Source organism: Amphiura filiformis, chromosome 9, assembly GCF_039555335.1.
Source record: "Amphiura filiformis chromosome 9, Afil_fr2py, whole genome shotgun sequence".
NCBI lineage: Eukaryota > Metazoa > Echinodermata > Ophiuroidea > Amphilepidida > Amphiuridae > Amphiura > Amphiura filiformis.
The window spans coordinates 52,418,379-52,438,248 of NC_092636.1; the positions used below are offsets into that span (position 1 = coordinate 52,418,379).

Genomic DNA, 19,870 nt, shown 5'->3' on the forward strand with positions numbered 1-19,870 from the left:
GAGACGTTTTGGCGGGAAAACAAGATCCAAAAGAGCTCAACACTAATACCATTCATTTCATTAATTTCTATTTATTTTCCGAGGAAGCTGTATTTTAATGATTTACATGTACTTTACCTTCTTTGCACGTTTCTCCGTGAAATCCTGTCATACAAGAGCACCTAACAGGATCAGGACACAGAAGTATTCCCTTTGCAATTTCCATTCGTGGCACAGATGATGGAACACTCGGCTCCCCAATGGTTTACGCCGCAAGCTGAAGGAGTGGAATAAATGATTAACGAACATTTAACAAAGACACAAACAAACAAAGAAATGGACCCAATGCGTACAATTATATAGGTCAAAATGCTACCAAAATCAAAGGATTAATAGTAAAATAAGAAAACACCTACCAATTTGACAATATGCTCCCTGAAATCCTGGTCGACAGACGCATATCCCTGTATTCTCTTCACAAATACCGCCATTGTAACACGTAGGACATGCACTATTGCAGTTTAAACCAAATTTTGATCTGGGACAAGCTTTAAGAAATCGTGAATAATAATTATAATTTATCAATTTCGAAGACAGCTTAATTGCTATAATGTACGGTCTTTTTTCAAACCTGATTTTTTTGGCATATTTAACATTTACACAAGTCACAACTTACAACAAATATAATCGGCCAAATTCGTTATATTTGCAGGTCAACAGAGCAAGTTCAACATAAAGTCATAATTATGACTTTAGTCCCTCCCCCCCCCATATAACTCTATAGCCAAAATATCCAGTGGGTCCCTTTCACTTTACGTTGTTGTAACTTGGTTCAATTGGACAGAAACCCTTCCAGGTAGTTATTACTATAATGTAATTTAAGCATTTTGGGTAAAGAATAACACAATTAAAATCGTACATTATGTCTAATGGTCATGCTTGTATGTACACAAACAAACTATCACCGATCGTCGCTTGAATTTCATTAACAAATTCCTAACATGTTAAAACGAATTCAGCACCATTGGTTTATTATATGATTTGGTCCATATCAGATTTGAATCCTTCACCTTAGTCTTGGAATTCTTGCTTCCAAACAATTGACAAAATTCCCGAACGTAAATGAAAAAGGAAACTTCAATAATTAATAAATTATTAAAAAGCAGATTTATGATTGAGAATTTTTACAGTAAACATATTGGGCTTTCATCAAAAGGAATTAATTGCTGGCCTTATTTAATGTGAAACACTTCAAAATTATATTTATATTCATATCTATGCCTAAATAATGATATAGTGTAAATAGCACTGCGAATGACATCAAGTTTTATTTCACCATGATCATGATGATCAAGAAAAAAAATACCAATTGCAAGATAATGTTGTGCGGAGGTCAAAGAGAGCAAAGCTCGAATGTGTCTGACTTCATTACATAGTTACTAATGTAGAGACAAAATAATATGCTACAGACGTGTAGGACGAGACTTTCAAAAGTGCTAGATGAAGACAGGCAAACAGTGATGGCAATGTAATTTAAACATGTATGCAAAATTTAATAACAAAGGAACCAAGAAGAATATATTTTCATAAAGAATTTACAATAACTTTACAGAAGTACTTAGTTATAAAACGATAACAAAAGTGCTTTTTAAAATGTGTGTAAACGTAAACTGTGATTTTGTGCTTTTTAAATTAATATCAAAAGAATTCCACAATAACGGCCCGGGAATAACGGACCTTGACTTCTTATTGTGTTTCGAGCAAGGTTAAACTTAAAGATATGAGGACGGTATAAATGATACGTTCGTGTGGGATAAGTATGAATAGATGTGTTCAGAATAAAATAATCAGCGGAGTTGATGGTGGAGATTTCAAAATAATAATTATGCATAAATATACCCGTGAGCAATTTATAATCGAAGATAGTCAGAGTATTGAAATTCTTGAATAAAGGAAGTGCATAAGCAAACCAGTGGGAATTTGAACAAATTCTAATGATTCGTTTCTGTTTGAGGTGAATCATTTAAGATTGGCTTTATTAGAATAAGCCCAAATTAAATTGCAATAGTATAAATGAGGTAGGAATAAAGTATTGTATAGGGAAAATAAAGTAGTACAAGGAAGAAACTCTTTAAGACGAAAACAAGATTCCAGTATATTTGGATATGATATTTTGAATGTGAGACATGTTATTAGCCCATGTTAATGAATCATCCAGGATGATACCCAGAATTTTGTACAAGAAAGTTTACTGATTTTAACACAATCAATACATATATCAAAATCTTCATAAAATTCCTTCACGGAATTATGGATAACTTATTAGCAATGAACCAAGTAGAAATACTACACAGTTCATTATTTTGATTTGTAATAAGATCTTTACAATTGGTACCAGATACAAGGATATTAGTGTCATCTGCAAAGTTATAAAAAGAAAATATATTTGAAAAAAAAATGGAATATCATTTTAAAATATGATAAAAAGTAATGGGCCTAGAACTGAACCTTCTGGAACGTCACACTTAACAGAAGACATAGAAGATTTATGATCTTTATAAACAACAACCTGATTTCTGTTACTTGTGAAACTCTTGAACCACTCGAAGGCATTCCCTCGGACACCATAATGATAAAGCTTCGTGAGGAGAAAATTATGACCTCGTGAGCAACTTGCAAGCACTCGCCATCTCATACTTCCAAATCTGAGCTCAAGCTTATGAACTAAGTCGCATATGTGGTCGTTGCAAGCTCATAATGAGCTTTCAACGTGATCCACAAACGTAATTCCAGATCTGTACCCGATTCTGAATTACATGTTATTATAGAAACTCGTCGAAATTTGTCTGAACTTACTTCGCACTATAAGTCTCATGATCGCATGTACTCCACTGCCCTCAAGTCACTCTGGAAGCATTCGTATATTCCTTCATCGGCTTTTCTCACATTGATAATCGTAATTTGTTTTTTATCGTTCCATTCTGTAATGCTGGTCCCACCATTGTGACTCCATTGAAGATCTGGACTATTTGTTTCTACTTCAAGAGTTACTACGTCACCTATACTGGCAGTTTTTGTAAAAATGTGATCTACTGGCTTGATAGTTGCTGAAACATGCAAATAGAAACACAAAAATACAGTTCCGTAGCCAGGTTTTCGGAATGTGTGGCACAAGCTACACTTGAATGTAACGACATATAATCTCCGATCAATAATGAACATTCCGACTATGTGGTTCCTATGGAAATGTTTATTGGTAAAAAAAATATCGCTTACGGTCGTACAGTGAAATTGATCTAAATTATTTTTTTAAATTTTTTGGTCCAAGTATTTCTCATCAAGTTAAAATACATATGAATTTTAATATCACATTACTAACATATGATAAAGAAGCGGTCTGATTTTATCCATATGTGTAAAAACCATTAAATTTGTAATACTTGATTCAGAGTTTTTCCTGATAGGAACAAGCTGGCCATGTTCATATCATGAAATCACTGTTATGTAGTTTCTAGGTCTCGTTCAAAGGAACTCACTCACTCAGTTGATTTTTGCGGAATATCAATTTTAACGACTTATTTTATCAAAAAAGGAGTCATTTTCATTGTCCTCATAACATTAGCTTGCCAATGATATAATGTTGTATATATATATATATATATGCCCTTTAACAACAATAAATCAAGCAAGTTTTCAAAGTACATGATTTGTAGAATGAACTTTTGCAAAACATGAGTGTTATTTTTCAATAATATATTGATTAAGATAATGAAAATCGACATTTTGGCTGCTTCTACCAACAATACCGCGTCTACCCTAACTCAATTTGGCCAAAGTATGGACTTGGTGGGTTTTGAATTCAGGTATTTAATTATATAGCGATTAGTCTTGAAACATACTGCAGGTACACACAACATTGTGAATTGGTGACCCCAAACTGTTTTCCGACGATCTGTGATGTACCACTGTGGATTATGATTATGACGTGTCCATAATTTCCGGGGTGCAAAAAAATGTATCCAGAGCAAATTATAAACTGAATTGAAGTATAAACAAAAGAGTTAAAAATTACTTATAATGATGTACAAACTATACTAAATAACTCCTATATATTGATAAGATTAGTCACACTGTGTACAACTGAACACAATATATTAGTCTTATATTTACAAGGTGAGACACACTGTGTACAATTGTACACACCATTTTAAAAAAACACCACACATGTTTGAAGCATTTGATCAAAACTAGTGCTCCATGTGTTCTACAGGTCTTACACTAACCCCCTGACTAGAATTTAGCTTGTCCACAATGTTATTCCATATAAAATTATAAAGGGAAAGTACCAGTCTTTTGGCAACGTGCTGTAGTGGGTGATGCCCTCTTAGATTGTGAAAAGTGACATTCAGCTAGGCGAGGGCGCTCTGCACTGGAGGATAGCACATGAATGCACAATAATTATTGTGCACATGGTGTTTCTTTGCAGTAATAGGCTCCCCTGGCATACAGGGAGCAATAGAAGTCCATGTGCCTTTATGATTGGAACTGTCTGAAATAGAATTTGCGTTTATAAGACCAATGTTGTAATGGGAATAATGGATGTTACTTTTCTTACCTTGTTCTGCCGTTTTGATGGTTGTTATTGTCACTTCTCCTCCAGAATTATTAACTGCTGTCACATAGAAAGCCCCAATACGTTCCTTATTGCTATCCGCTCCTGTTAGTTTGATATTTATTCTTCTAAATGCATCTTCGGTAGAGTATCCAACTCTCGAACCAACCGGAAACCCTGCATCTTCGGGTAGAGTCCCAGATGGTGGGTTCACAACTTCGTTTCCGACATATCCTGTGCCCGTGTTACTAGTTCTACCAATGTTGAATGTGGTAGTACTCTTGTAACCGGCAGAAACATACCCTCTGTATTCTGAGTCAGCACTGCCGCCCAGATCCACATATCTGTTACCCTGCCACACAGTGAGATCTGTTACGTAGACTGAAACAGTTTGATACATATTTTAATATACATTTTCATAGTTCGAACAATTGACAAAACATCGACTGTAGAATCAAAATACTGATCGATAGCTCATTTAAAGTGACATATTTATTATCACATTTCCTTCAAATATATATACATACTTACCAGCACAACGAACAGTCGACAAAATATAATTAATAGTCCTATTTCAATATTAAACATTTTAAACAATATTAAACATGTACTCGTACTTAATGCAAATACAATGACTAGTGAATACTGCAAAAACAGTTCATATCTTGGGTGTAAAGGGCAAAGTATAAGGTATAGTGTTATCTATTGTGTCATGCAATGCAAAGGAATTCTCCCTACAAAATATCAAAATGTTAAGGCGAGGTAATCCTTTTAGTTAAAATGTTTGACATAAAATATTGATAATGACATAATGCTTCCGGTAACTTAGATTCGTGATACTTTATATTCATATACTTAGTTGTCCTTTTTATAGATAATTCTTGATTTGAGTCTTGAATCGCCGGATTGTTTAATCAAAAACAAGGCCATAATTCTTATCAAATAAACCTTAAATAATACCTACTTATCCTCTTCGGGCCCTGTGGCCCATTAGGTTGCAAGTCTCCTCCTCCAGCTGCCCATGTCTCTAGGTATATGCGTGGCTTCTCGTTTCATGAGCTTCAACCTAGTTTCTCCCTTTCTTTTTCCACTGTCCGCCTCCTTGTTGTCTTAGGGCGACCAACTTTCCTTCTGCCTTCTGGAGCCCATGAGAAAGTGCTGTCACGCAGTAATGTCTCCCATCCTTAGCACATGGCCAATCCATTTCCACCTCTTTCGTTTTACTTCTTCACTTGTCCTGTTCATTTTGGTTTTCTTCATTAGGTCATTGTTTGATTTAACATATAGCCAACTAATCTTCAGTATTTTCCTGAGACATTTGAATTGGAAGTGTCCAAATTCCTGTTATCACAAGTTTCACAGCCGTATAATAATACTGACATAACCAGAGATTTGAACAGTTTCGATTTGGTTCCTAAAGTGAGCTTGCTTGCATTCCATTTTTATAGCTTCATGAATGATCTTATTGGATTGCAAATTCTGTCTCTAATGACCCCCTCCTTCTTGGTTGCACCTAGGTATGTATACTTTTCTACCTCGTTTAGCTGCTGACCTGCTAAGACTATCCTGGTGTTGGATTTGCTATTTATTTTTAGTACTTCAGTTTTCCCGGTATTCATTTTTAGACCGGTTCTTAGCATTGTTGCCTTATCCTGCATGTGTTGGATGGCAGCTAATAGAATGGCTACATCATCCGCAAAGTCCAAATAATCTAATTTTGTCATAAATTTCCATCGGATTCCTGTGTTATTTCCCTCTGTTGCATGTTTCATAATCCAGTCCACCACAATCAAGAAAATAAAGCCAGACATTACATCTCCTTGCTTCACTCCGGTTTTCATCTTGAACCATTCTGACTCCTCCCTTTCATATAATACTCCGCACTCACTATCTTCATACAGGATCTGAACAATCCTTATTATCTTTGATGGAATTCCATAGCTAGCCATAATTTTTCACAGACTTTCTTGTTGTACGGAGTCAAACGCTTTTTCAAAGTCCATAACTGCAACGTATAATGTTGACTGCCACTGTACGGCTTGCTCAATAATATTCCGCAAAACAAAAATCTGCTCTGACTGTACTTCTTCCACTTCTAATTCTAGCTTGTTGTTTACTCCATCTCTAATTCTATCAATAAGTACTCTTCCAAATACTTTGCTTGGGGAAGAAGTCAACGTAATGCCTCGTCAATTTCCACATTATGTGAGATCACCTTTCTTTGGTAACTTGACAATGAGCCCATGCTTCCATGTTTTGGGTACTTCTTTCTTGTCCCAGATTGTGTTAAAGAGGCCAGCAATCCAGTCTATAGTTGTGTCTGCGTCTACTTTCAACAATTCTGCTGTAATTTCATCTTTGCCACTAGATTTTCCATTTTTCACCTTTCTAACTGCTGCTCTAATTTCTGCTTTTGAGATGTGATTATAAGACACTTGACTTACTTGACTTAAAGCCGTCCTCCTGAGGTAGGTCTCGGAGATGGCTTCCCAACTAGTTTGAGTCTCCACAGCTGTCTGTTGGTGGCCAGATGTCCTGCCGCTGCAATTGATGGTATTCCTGTCTCTGAACAGAAGTGCTTGATATCCTCGAGCCACTTTTTTTTCCCGGTCTTCCTCTGGGTCTGTTGCCTTCTATGTGACCTTCGAGCAGGATTTTTGGATAACGGGTGTTGTTCATTCTTTCACATGACCAAAATATTTGAGTTTTTTGGTCATGATAGTTGTAGTCAGTTCTTTGTAGTAATGTAGCCTCTCCCTGATGCTAGTATTTCGGATTCTGTCTCTACGTGTGACTCCTAATATTTTCCTCAAGCACGCCATTTCAAATACTTGCAGTCTCTGTTCATCTGATTTCTTGAGTGTCCAGGTTTCGGCACTATATGTGATGATGGATAGGACCAGTACTCGGTATAATTCAAGTTTGGTTGAATTTTTGATGTCTCTCGACTTCCAAATGGGGTTCAGCTTCTGCATGGATCCCATAGCAAGACCAATCCTACGTTTGATATCGTTTTCATTGCTGGGGGTTTCTGATATTACCCCTCCCAGGTATAAAATCCTCCACCTGCTTGAGGGGTTCCCCGCCAATCAGAATATCAAGTTGCACTTTTCTCTGTTGATGACCTGGACTTCAGTTTTGCTGATATTAATAGTAAGTCCAAACTTCTTGCTGAAGGTATCAACTCTTGTAACCAGAAACTGTAGGTCTTCTTTTGTTTCAGCCAGGAGGACAATATCGTCTGCGAAGCGGAGGTTGTTGATGTACTGCCCTTGCACTTTTGCACCTATCTGTTCGTCTTGGATAGCCAACCTTAACACTAGTTCCAGCAGAATGTTGAAAAGTTGTGGAGACAGTATGCATCCTTGCCGAACTCCTGTCCTAGTGGTAAACCAAGGTGTAAGCTCTCCATTGACTCTTACAGTGCTTTGAGATGTTCCATAGAGTGCTCTTAGAAGATCGACAGTCTTTGACGGGTAGCCCAGGTGTCGCATGGCTTGCCACAGACCCTCTTGCCATACAGTATCGAAGGCCTTCTGGTAGTCTATATAGCAACAGTACAATGGTTTCCGTTTTTCGTTATACTTTTCAGCCAGTTGTCTTAGGGTGAAGAGTTGGTCTATGGTGCTCCTTCCCGGTCGGAAGCCTGCTTGGGATTCAGCAAGTATTTCCTCTGTTCGGGTTTGCATTCTTTTATGGAGTATGCTACAGAATACTTTTCCTGCAAGGCTAAGGAGGCTGATCCCCCTGTAATTGGAGCAGTCTAACTTGTCCTTTTTCTTATAAATTGGAACAATAACAGCTCTTCCCCAGTCTTCTGGAATTTCACCTGTGTCCCATATTCTGTTGCACAGTTTGTGTATGATCCTGACACCTGGTTCTCCTGTAGCTTTCAGTTCCTCTGTTGAGATCCCATCAAAACCAGGGGATTTGCCTGTTTTGAGATGGCTGATGGCTGCTCGAACTTCGTCTATCAGGATGTTTGCTTCCTCCCCTTCTTCAGGAATGGTTGGAATTGTTTGGAGGATGGAGGTGTCATCAGGACTGTCTTTATTGAATAATTCTTCAAAACTTTCTTTCCATCTATCCTTGACTTCCTTGTCTTCAGTTAGCACTTTGCCATTTTTGTCTTTGACACTTGACATTGATGTTGAGCGAGTCCCTATGATTGTTTTTATGGTGGCATAGATCTGCTTGGTTTTCTTTGCTTCATGTGCATCATCCACTTCTTTGCACAGGTCACGCAGCCAGTTGTCTTTACACTCTTTCGACTTCCGTTTTATTTCCCTATTTAGACAGTTGTACTTGGGTTTCAGAGTAGGATCCTCCAAGCGCTGCAGTTTCACTTTACTTCTCTGTCTGCTTAACTCTCGGACCTCAGTACTTATCCACGGCTTCTGTTGTTGTGGTTATATAAGACACTAATGTCCTCAATTACCGGTACTTGGTCATTCAAATCCTCTTATACTGGGTTGGTTGGCAATGGTCTGTTTAGAAATTCTTCAAAATCATATCAACTTTTTGCACAAGATTTCTAATTGCTCATTGAAATGAAGTTAGTATAAATTATGGACAATATAAGTGTGATCTTTCATTTAATGACATAAAATATGGGTCGTTTTCAACAGATTTACCACATTCGCCTTGCTATAATACATTGAATTGCAGTATCTGTTGACCTAATGAAAAAAGAGGGGACGTGTTAGCTTTCGTTCGATATAAAAAAATTCTGATTGGATGAAGGGAACACTTGAGGTTTTGACGAAGACCAATTAGTAACATGACTAAGAAGATTAGGTTATGCATGAATGGTGTGGTGCTATGAAGTCTAGTGGCATAGATTATGTCCTTGGCTGCTTTATACCGTATTGGAGAGACTGCAAACGAAAAGGTAGACGAGGTATTGTTGGTCGAAGCAGCCCATAAAATCGATTTTCATTATCATGATTATCTAAATCAATATAAGTTCATTCTGCAAATCATACAGATCATTAAAAACATGTCTGATTATTGTTGTTAATGAGTAATGTACGTTTTACAAAAGTGTTGCTGTATCAACTCTCTTCACAAAATAACTCAAGAACGATCTACACAAGTATATCTGTGATATTTGAATTCTTCTACATACTCGCTATGAAATGATCAATGCAATTTTTGCCAAAGCTCACTATACCATTCGCATGCTGTGAACTACCAAATCGCAACAGTTTTATAGGCGTAAATCCTAGGGTCAATACCCCCCCCCCCATATCTTCCCAGGGGGATGATCCATACAATCACCCTCCCATGTTGACGGCTGTATGTGGGTTTTTGACCAATTTAAACTAATATTTGGCCATTTTCATAGCCCCCAAAGTGCGAATTTAGTCCACTTTTGCACCATATTTTGTACCATAAACTTATTCTGTTGCCAAAAGGTGCTGGATTCACTAACTTCAAGAAATGTTTTTCAACCCCATCCCCCCCATATCAAAAAGAAATCTACGCTACTGAACAGTTAAAAATAGTTGGTAGCCTTAAGGGATCTAAAATGAGCGTTTATTGCGTTTCGACAGTATTTTTTGTAGGACATGAGAGCACCTCAAACCTATCGAATTACATTCTGAATACGAAGCATGTCTTTCTGATATCAAATAATTTTCATTTTTTGAAAATCACAATATAATACAAATTTTATGACAAATTATATAAATTTGATATTTTTCAAATTTTTGATATATAACAGTCCTCGAAGTAAATTATATAAATCTAATGACATATTCTTAAAAGTGTAACAAATTCAAAGTATAGACCTCTGGAAAAGGCAAATTATCCGTCTGATGATCGGTATACCCAATGATCGTAAGTGAGGGTATGCTGTGAAACTAGTAGTAACGGTTGCCTTTTCCAGAGGTCTATACTTTGAATTTGTTTCTACGCTCACCTGTAATGGGTTTGAGCACTTTTAATTCCAAAGTTAGTCACCTGAAAAATAATACTTTATATTCTTAAAGTGTATGTAGCAGGGAGGAAAAGCCGACGGTCAATTGAAAATTTTGACCTTTCATATTGAAGATATGGATTTTTTCCCAAAAAGACCTAATTTTTTTGGTGTTTTGGGGAAAAAAATCCATATCTTCAATATGAAAGGTCAACATTTTCAATTGATCGTCGGCTTTTCATCCCACCTACATACACTTTAAGTATAAATCATCAGATTTATAAAGTTTACTTCAAGTACGGTTAAATATCAAAAATATCAATTTTTAATGATTTGCCATAAAATGTGTATTAAATTGCGAATTTCAAAAAATCAAAATTATTTGATATCAGAATGACATTCTTCGTATTCAGAATGGAATTCGATATGTCTGATGTGCTCTAATGTCCCACAATAAATACTGTCCAAAGGTTCATACCCCAGCCCTTAAGGTGTTTTGATTTTGCTACATAAAACGGCAAATAAGACGTATAAATTTATTCTCTCAAACCAAGTATTAATTATCCAAACTCGGTATGCTAGTTTGTCGCACGATATTGAATTTGGTCTCATTTGAAAGCTTGTTCCTTCAAAACATTACTGCAAAGATATTAGATTTTGCATTACTGTATGTGGGCAGGACACTCCTCAGAGGAAGCCTACCTCCATGAATTCACAGGTCCAAAAGACTTGCTGACGTCACCACTAATGATATACGTGCTGGTACAGTGGCATTGATAATGAATAAAGAGCCAAATAAGAAAGATGAGATAGCAACAAAATATGACAACTCTGATGAATGTGTTTTCAACATTAATCCATTAACATTGGGTTTTCCAGGGTGTCATCTAGATGGGGTCCCAGAAACTTCATGTACAAAATTGATGCGCCAATTGACATATTCAGGTCCACACCTTCTATACACTTAGAATAAGAACCGAGGCAAGTTGAATCTATAATGTGGCTAAAGGTGATAAGACAAGTGCATTTAGTGGAAGCACCTGGATCTCCCACCCCTCATCAAGATCATCACTCGGTCAATGAAAGTAAAATCATAGGCATATATCATACAATTTTGATAGCAAAATTGAGGCAAGCCATCATGTGAAGAAGGTTGATGGTAGGAATGTGACTGTTCTCGGATTGTGTCCTGTACGCTATTCTAAGTTTGTCAAGCTGCCATGCACGACAGAGGGGTCAGTTAACTAAAGTAACCACATTGTGGTTCAGACATGGCCTTCAGTTAGTGAAACCTGTTTTAGAATTTTAAGTCCTACCTTCATAATACCAGATTTGCTGATGTTCAATGCTGGTGAGCCTTCACTGAAGAGTGGCTCAAGGAGCTATCGGAAGACTTCCATTTTGTTGACATAGAAGATTTCAAGAAATTGCGACGGGTGCATTAAGGTTTGTAGTGACCATGCTCAAGAGTGAGATAGAAAGAATTCGGCTAGTACTCTTTCAAGTACCTTGTTCTACGAACTTATTGACCGCCCCTCGTAACTTTACATTATTTTTGTATGTTTATACATAAATGATAATTGTTAGAATAATCTTTTTTATGCACCATGTTCACAAGATCTAAAACGTAACCATTTTTTTTTTTTCCAAATGTGTGCCCCCTAAAAAAACACGCCTAGTATAATTAAAGACAGAGTTAAAAATAAATGTATCGCGTCTGATGTCACTGTCAATTGCGATCCTTGATTGGTTTACACAGGTTAATAGCGCGTAAAGGAAGACCGATCTATCTGGTGCTGATCGGAGAAAAGGAATAGCAGCAAATGGCGAAATATTACGTACTTTTACAAGGCAAAAAGCAGCTTTTCTAGGCATTGTTGACATGGTGCCTTCGCCAAAGAAAGTTTCCTACTATAAAGACCTAAATTTTGAGATGGTTTGCATGTTTGATGGTGCAAAATTAACAATAAGGCGCTCGCCCGGTTATACCGCCTCGTTCAGCAAGTCATCATCACGACACTTGTAAACAAACCCTGCTCGAGTTTGATTGACAGATGACGTCAGACGCGATAAATTCTTTTTATCTCTGTCTTTAATTATAGCTTTCTTCTTTTTTGTATTTTTCTACAAACCGATCAAAGAAATAAAACTTTTTAATTATTGTTACTATCGTATCCATGTCCATATTATTGTCTTCGACCTGGGAAACCAGATGATCTCTTGCCGGGCCTGACGTTTTCTGCAATTGTAGATTAAGCAGATGACGGGTATAACGAGTATAGCAATTATTGTAACAGCAATTACAATCCAAAAGCAGACAGTTTCTGAAAAGAATGCAAAGGGCCCATAAAAGTATAAATATCCTTATTAAAGGAACGTAGTAAAACAAGAACGAAAAAAGAAACGTTAGCATTTTTAACTGAATAAAGTAGAAAGATGAATATGATAAAAGACCAAGCAATTATGCTTGACAAATCAATATTCTTGAAGAGGTTCATTAGGTTTGTAGAAACTCATAATATACATTTCATCTTGTCAAAACCAAAGGTTAATTTACTGACCTGACAGTTTCAACCATCTTGGACGATGATCATCTTCAGAGTGATGTTTTGCTCTCCAACTTCTGTTTACCAACAGAGGGCGCACCAGCGCCCAGAAGTGGGTAAGATGCCCAAGTACTTGAAAAGGAATGTAATTCGGGAGCCCGCCGTATAGGAGAAGCCATCTGGATAAGGAAGAAAGCACCGAACACAATGAACAGAGACGAGGGGCCCATTATCTTAGCCACGTATACGACCCACTTCTGGGCGCCTCTGTTGGTAAACAGAAGTTGAGAGAAAAACATCACTCTGAAGATGATCATCGTCCAAGATGGTCGAAACTGTCAGGTCAGTAAATTAACTTTTGGTTTTGACAAGATGGTATATTATTGACAAATCAATGATATTACAGAAGAAGCAGAAAAGGATCATTTAAATGGTTTAAATACATGTGATTGCAATATGTACATTGTGGCCCAAAAATAACTTTACCCAATTTGAACGGTTAATTAGAGCAGCCATTTTTAAAAGTGTTACATCGAATCCCACTCCAACTTCCCAGCCAACACAAAAACGTTTTTAAAACGTTTTAAATAAGTTATATTTTGGGTTTTGGTTTAGGTAAAACGTTTAATAACATTAAAATGTCGGGTTATATAAAGGTCATGAAATCGTTTTAAAACATTTTGTATGAAAACATACTACAACAATATTTTTAAAATGTTTTCGAAATGTCATTGTAAACTATTTTTGCAAACATTTTTGGCCAAATATTCTGTCAACGCTTAAATAACATTATTTTAAAATATTTGCACCCAGCAAACACAGAAATGTTCTTAAAATGTTTTTTACAAAACGTTTTAATAACATTTAAATGTCGGGTTATAAGGTCGTGAAAACATTTTAAAAACATTATTGTAAATATTTGGGCAAACATTTTTTTGCAAAATATTTTTTCAACCCGAAAATAACATTCTGTTTAGAATGGTTTGTACCAAGTTTTCAAAAATGTTTTTGGAATGTTATTAAAACGTTTTTATACCCTTTATATAACCCGACATTTAAATGTTTTCTGTAAAACATTTGTGTTTGCTGTGCAGTAAATTACCAACAAATGTTATTTAATGTTATGAAAACGTTTTATACCATTAATATACCCTTTATATAACCCGACATTTAAACGTTTTCTGACAACCTTTTATAACCTTTTGAGAATGATATCGAAAACGTTTTGTGTTTGCTGGGTTACCATATTAAAGTATACGGTAGAAGTAATAGGGCTATTATATAATGTTGAATATTACTTTAAGGACGGAGTAGACGCCATAGAACTGGACGCAATAGTGTGCCCCACATTCCACGAATGACGTTTCAAATTTTAAGAGTATTCGATGAAAAAGTTATTCAAAAATAAATTGTGATTGTTTTGTTAATTTCATAATTCTTTGCCAATGACGGGAGTGAAGTTCGGGTACATTATTGTATCTAGCATGAATAGTAAGGATTAAAATCTTGGATTGTAGTTCATTCATGCATATAAACATTTATCACTTTTGAATGACAAGCCGAGGGTGTTTACCAATTGAATATATGAATACAAAAGCCACCTAAGTCCATACTTTGGCCAAATTGAGTTAAGCATGAAAAAATTGTTGCTATACATAGGCCTGTCATATGCATGAAAGAACAACTCAAATTCATTCTCTGTGTCTATTGGGCATGTGAAAAATAGCATGTATGAAAGAATCACCCAATTCCATGATTTGAGTCTTATAACATATTGATTGAAATCCAGTATGTATAAAAGTCCACTTGTAACACATTCATTGCTAGAGAATGACTTTTGAACAAAAAATGGGTTTAATAAAGGAAAGTGTGTGGTTTATATTACATGGCAGAATGCTTATCAACATTATACATACCTGTGTGCTTTATTTTGTATTATCTTACTAGTGGTAATCTCATTCTAACATTGTTGTCTTTGTATATGATTCAAAAACCACCTAAGTCCAAAATTTAAAATGAACCCCACGAAGTCCCTGAAATGCTAATCGTCATACCTAATACAGGTTAATCCACTCATTTGCACGTAAAACTTACCATATTGACCAGGTAAATCTAACTGAAGGAATTAAAATGATACACGGGTTTTTCTCTCAAAATAACTTCGCATGGACTTAGGTGGCTTTTGTATTCATGTATTCAATTATATGGATGCCTTAACGCAATGCCGGTGGTAATCGGGTACGTCCCATTGAATGTATGGAGCTGGGGAAGGGGATTTTCGGCCCTCTAACGTAAAACTGCTGCAAAAAAACTGGTTTTTTTTCTTTCAATTTTTCACCACATATTATTAGAAAGATACATATTTAGAATATGTAACACTATTATGAATTTCAAATTGGGTAAAGTTATTTTGGGCCACCCTGCATAGATCAAGCGATATTAAAAGTAACACTGTGCATACTTCAAGATCGACATTTGACAAGGTCCGATGAAGATAAAATAGGGGAATGAGTGAGGAGCGCTCTCTCTCTCTCTCTTATACCTCTGAAAGATGAAGCAGAAGTCCTCATTCGCATCACTTGTGTGTACGGTCCTGAACCCACAATAGTGGCTGCTCTTATCTTGAACTCGTACGCAGTATCTGTTGTTAGGTTTCCAAAACTAATCATCTCCGACTGAGTGGTCCCACTGTAGACATCCTCATCTCTTCCAAAGACATATTCGTATCGGATAATATTTCCATGGCGAATACCACAAGATGGTGGATCCCATGTTACTGTCAGGACGTGTAAAGATGGAGTTACCTTCAAGTTTGTCGGATATCCTGTTGGAGCTGAAAAGTCAGTATAATCGAAATTAATGCAACCATCAGGTTGGGAGTCCCACCGACCATGCTGACCATTTATGATACCTTATAAACAGTAATCTGAATAGGGTACATTTCTTTGACGGCAAAAAAAAAGAAAGTGGTGGGGCCGGGGTGGGGGCTAAAGTAAAGTGAAGATTAAAAACACTTTGTTTGAGACAGAAATACCGTAATCTTCTTATAAATATCTTGAATAATCGCACTTACGATGCTATGAATTCAGATGCAACTTCAATAATAGATTATAATAGATTCAATATTATTGTTGGGAAATTATTGTGTCACAAAGTAATAATAAGATCGCCTGTGAAAGTTTGCTTTTTTCCTCGTTGGCTTACCAATTTTGATGCTATTAACGATCCTCCGGATCAGCAAATTACTGAAATACTATAGTGTGTCTCGTTGATATTAACGCCATGTTCGATTTAGCATTGGCAGATTCGAATCGGCGTGTGTATGGGGGTTGCATCGCCAGCGTACGGACAAATCGCCTTACATGTGTACGCCCGCGGGATTTGGTTAACGCGCGATTCGAATCTGTCAATGCGAAATCCAGCATGTTGTTACACTCAAATTGAGGCGAGACCACCAGACAGACTATAGCATTTACTCACCCGATTCTTCTGTTTGTCCTTCTATTGTATCAATATCTCCTGAACTTCACCAGAAATGGCATTGACACTTATATTATACGTTGAAAACGGCTGTGTTCAACCAGTGTCGCAAATGTTGATTTCGTGTTTATACTGTTAAGGTTGAATTCTTGTGGAAGACATTGGTCGAGAAGAATGCGTTTAACAGCAACAAAGTACGATGAAATTTCACATTGAGATGTTGGTAAATCCCAGGAAACGTTGAGGGCAATGTAAGATACAGGTTCTACATCAAGAGACGTCACTTTATCTGTTATAAAGAATTTTTTGTTGTTTCCACAATCATTTAAATACTTTAATGGCTTAATGTTATAAAGTTATGTGTGGGTGAGTTTAGGGTTATGTAGGGGAGTGTATAATACCACATTTACTTGGAATCTAACCATGTACTAAAAACCTGGTTCTAATATGAATAATAACTGTTCCGAAAGAGAGTTACAACATGCAAAGAAAGAATACCCAATGGACCTTCTTACCGAAGATAGTAATGCAAGTACTGCTATCCAGCAGGTTGGTAAGAACGAGTATGTCAATAGTAATTAAAAAAACATTAAACAAAGAACATCAGTGTTATTGGAGCCAGTGGCCACACCAGGATGTTTTTCGGAGGGGGGGGCATAGGGACAAAGTGAATTTCGGGGGGGGGGCAAAATCGACAAATTTAGCACAAAAAAATTCCGTAATTTTGCGAAAAATTTACGTAATGTTTTTAGTCAATATAGTAGTATTTTCACACATGAGAATCTATCTAACTTTCCTATCATCAAAGTGTAGGCAATCCTTTACTTGCAATAGTGATTTTGTTTTTAAAATGCTGTACCCTACCTCCACACCTGGTTGCGTTTGAGACCGTTGTTGGCTTACTCTTTATTCCTTCCCAAGAGGATTCCTCTATCAAACGAAATACACTAACGGCGAAGTCGTAGGCAGTTTCCGGTTTCAAATCCACAAAATCATATCGTGTTTCTGTTGTAATAACCCCTTTAGTTAATTCAGTTCCGTGTTCACCATAATACACTTTGTACTTTTCCACAGGTCCTGTACCGTAGTCAATATCGACATTCCAGGGATCCCAGAGAACTGAAACATTGTAACCCCTTATTTCTGTTGATGGTGTACCATGAAGAGCCGGTAGAGCTGGATAGGATAAATGACGATGTAAAAACGATGTCTTTGCAAAGTTTGGGTAAATTATACTGTCTTGTTTTGTAAACAGACACGTCTTCAACAATACCAAACTTAAAATAATACAAAATATGATGGGAAAACACGAAAGCAAGACTTGACTCAATCTGGCACATATATAAGAGTTTAAAACCTGGATAGCATGTTATAAACATGTTGGTCCGTATGCACAAAAGAGTTAGGTTGGGTCTAAAGTTAGATCTGGTCTAAGTGGAATTTAGTTCTATCAGGTATGGTACTTAACTTCCAAGAGTAGCTAGCAAATTCTAAAGATTTAAATACAAAAATAATACTAAATAACTTAAGCAAATCTCCTGGGATTAAATTCCACTTAGATCAGGTCTAACTTTAGACCCGGTCTAACTCCTTTGTGCATGTCTAAACTCGCTTCACAGGACATGCCTTGCCATGCTATTTCTAATTTTTCCATTACTTGCAAGACACTACAATGTATTGCTAAGAAATGATGTATTACCATCCTTTGGACACAGGGTGTTTGTCCTTTGGACACAGGGTGTTGTGATGCGTCTAGTGCATTAGCGAGGTAGATTAGTAGTAGCATGTAGTTTAGTGCTTGCAATTTTCTGCTTTCAGCTTTGGCCGCTGGCTAGCCGTAAGGCGAAAAGGGAAGCAAAGTACGTAAGCCTTCCCCTGTCAGTTCATAGCATCTCCTACATCAAGACTCTTACAGTGCCTCCCAGCAACAACACACGGTAACTGGGTACCCCACGGCCCCAGGCGAAACTGTAAGGGATCTCGGAGCAGCTTTGGGCCCCAGAGATGCGGCGTGCAGGCCCACCGGCGTGTGGACATGCCCTGGCGCCCATCAACCAAGCCCCAGCTATGGGTCAAATAGCTGAGGTAGTTTACTACCTCAGGCGGTTTTGAGATGCAATTTCTTGTCTCCGACAAAAGGGCGTTTCATAATAGTTAATACTCTATGGATACGGTCAGTGAACACAAGCAGGGAGTCCTGAGACCTGTACAACTTACCACATCTGGTTGGAGACGGAAGTGGTAAGAGTGAAGGGCGTTGATAAAATGATTTCTCATTATTATACAGCGGCCACAAGACAACTGTGAGAAGGGAAACTCCTTTGTTAAACCATTCTGTAGGAGTTGCGACCACAGAATTAAACAGCAAAAGAAAAACTATGACAGCAAACCTAAACTACACTAGGGTTAGAGTAAAATATGAATGAATATGAATGAAGAGTCCCTACAAAAACACCAACTCCTGGAGCTGACACGGATTCTGCGAAATCAAATGATGGCTTGTCCTCAAAGCCGCAAGGAAGGGACAAGGCTGACATATGTGGAAGCAAAAAGAGCAACCTTATGAACTGCAAGAAAATTGTCACAATCTCCACCGTGAATGTGAGGACCATCAGAGAACAAAGATGCAACGAGGAACTAGTGTGCAGCTTAATGGCATATGACATAGACATCCTGGGGGTATAGGAACATCGTATAGTCCACAAGGAACCATTCAGATATGAGAACATCATTGGCCAGACGCTAACTACAACTTCAGCTGTCAGAAATAGAGCAGGTGCAGCAACTGGCGGAGTTGGCATCGTTCTCAGTTCTAGTGCAAAAAGCTCACTAGCTAGTGTGACACAACACACAGATCGTATCCTGGCTGTCAACTTTCAGGGTAACCCAGCAACAACAGTAATAGTTACCTATTGCCCAACAAACGTGGACAATGAAGACAACATTGAAGCACACTATGACAACTTAAGAAGAGCCATCGATTCCATACCAGCTCACAATGTCCTTATTATAGTAGGAGACTTCAATGGTAGAGTTGGAACTGGAAATGCAAGTCATCATGTATCATGACACAACCAACAGAAATAGAAAGTATATGGTAGATTTGGCAACAGAGAAAAACCTCATAATTGCTAATGCCTACTTCCGAAAGAGGAATGGAAAGCTGTGGACGAACATGAGCCCTACGGGAAGCAAATATCAACTGGACTATGTTCTGATTCGGAAAAAGTGGAAGAACAGCTTGCTGAACGCTGAAGCTTATAGCACCTTTTCCAGCATAGGGTCTGAACATAGGATCGTTTCAGCAAGGATCAAGTAAGTCTAAGAAAGAGC

General features: G+C 37.2%; 1 protein-coding gene across 1 annotated transcript; it reads left to right on the forward strand.

Moving 5' to 3' along the window:
• The first annotated feature begins 18,541 nt into the window (after positions 1–18,541).
• Positions 18,542–19,606, forward strand: LOC140160143 (craniofacial development protein 2-like). The gene is made up of 2 exons (XM_072183421.1): positions 18,542–18,622; positions 19,223–19,606. The coding sequence occupies exons 1-2, from the start codon at positions 18,542–18,544 to the stop codon at positions 19,604–19,606; spliced, it is 465 nt and encodes a 154-aa protein (XP_072039522.1).
• Positions 19,607–19,870: the final 264 nt, after the last annotated feature.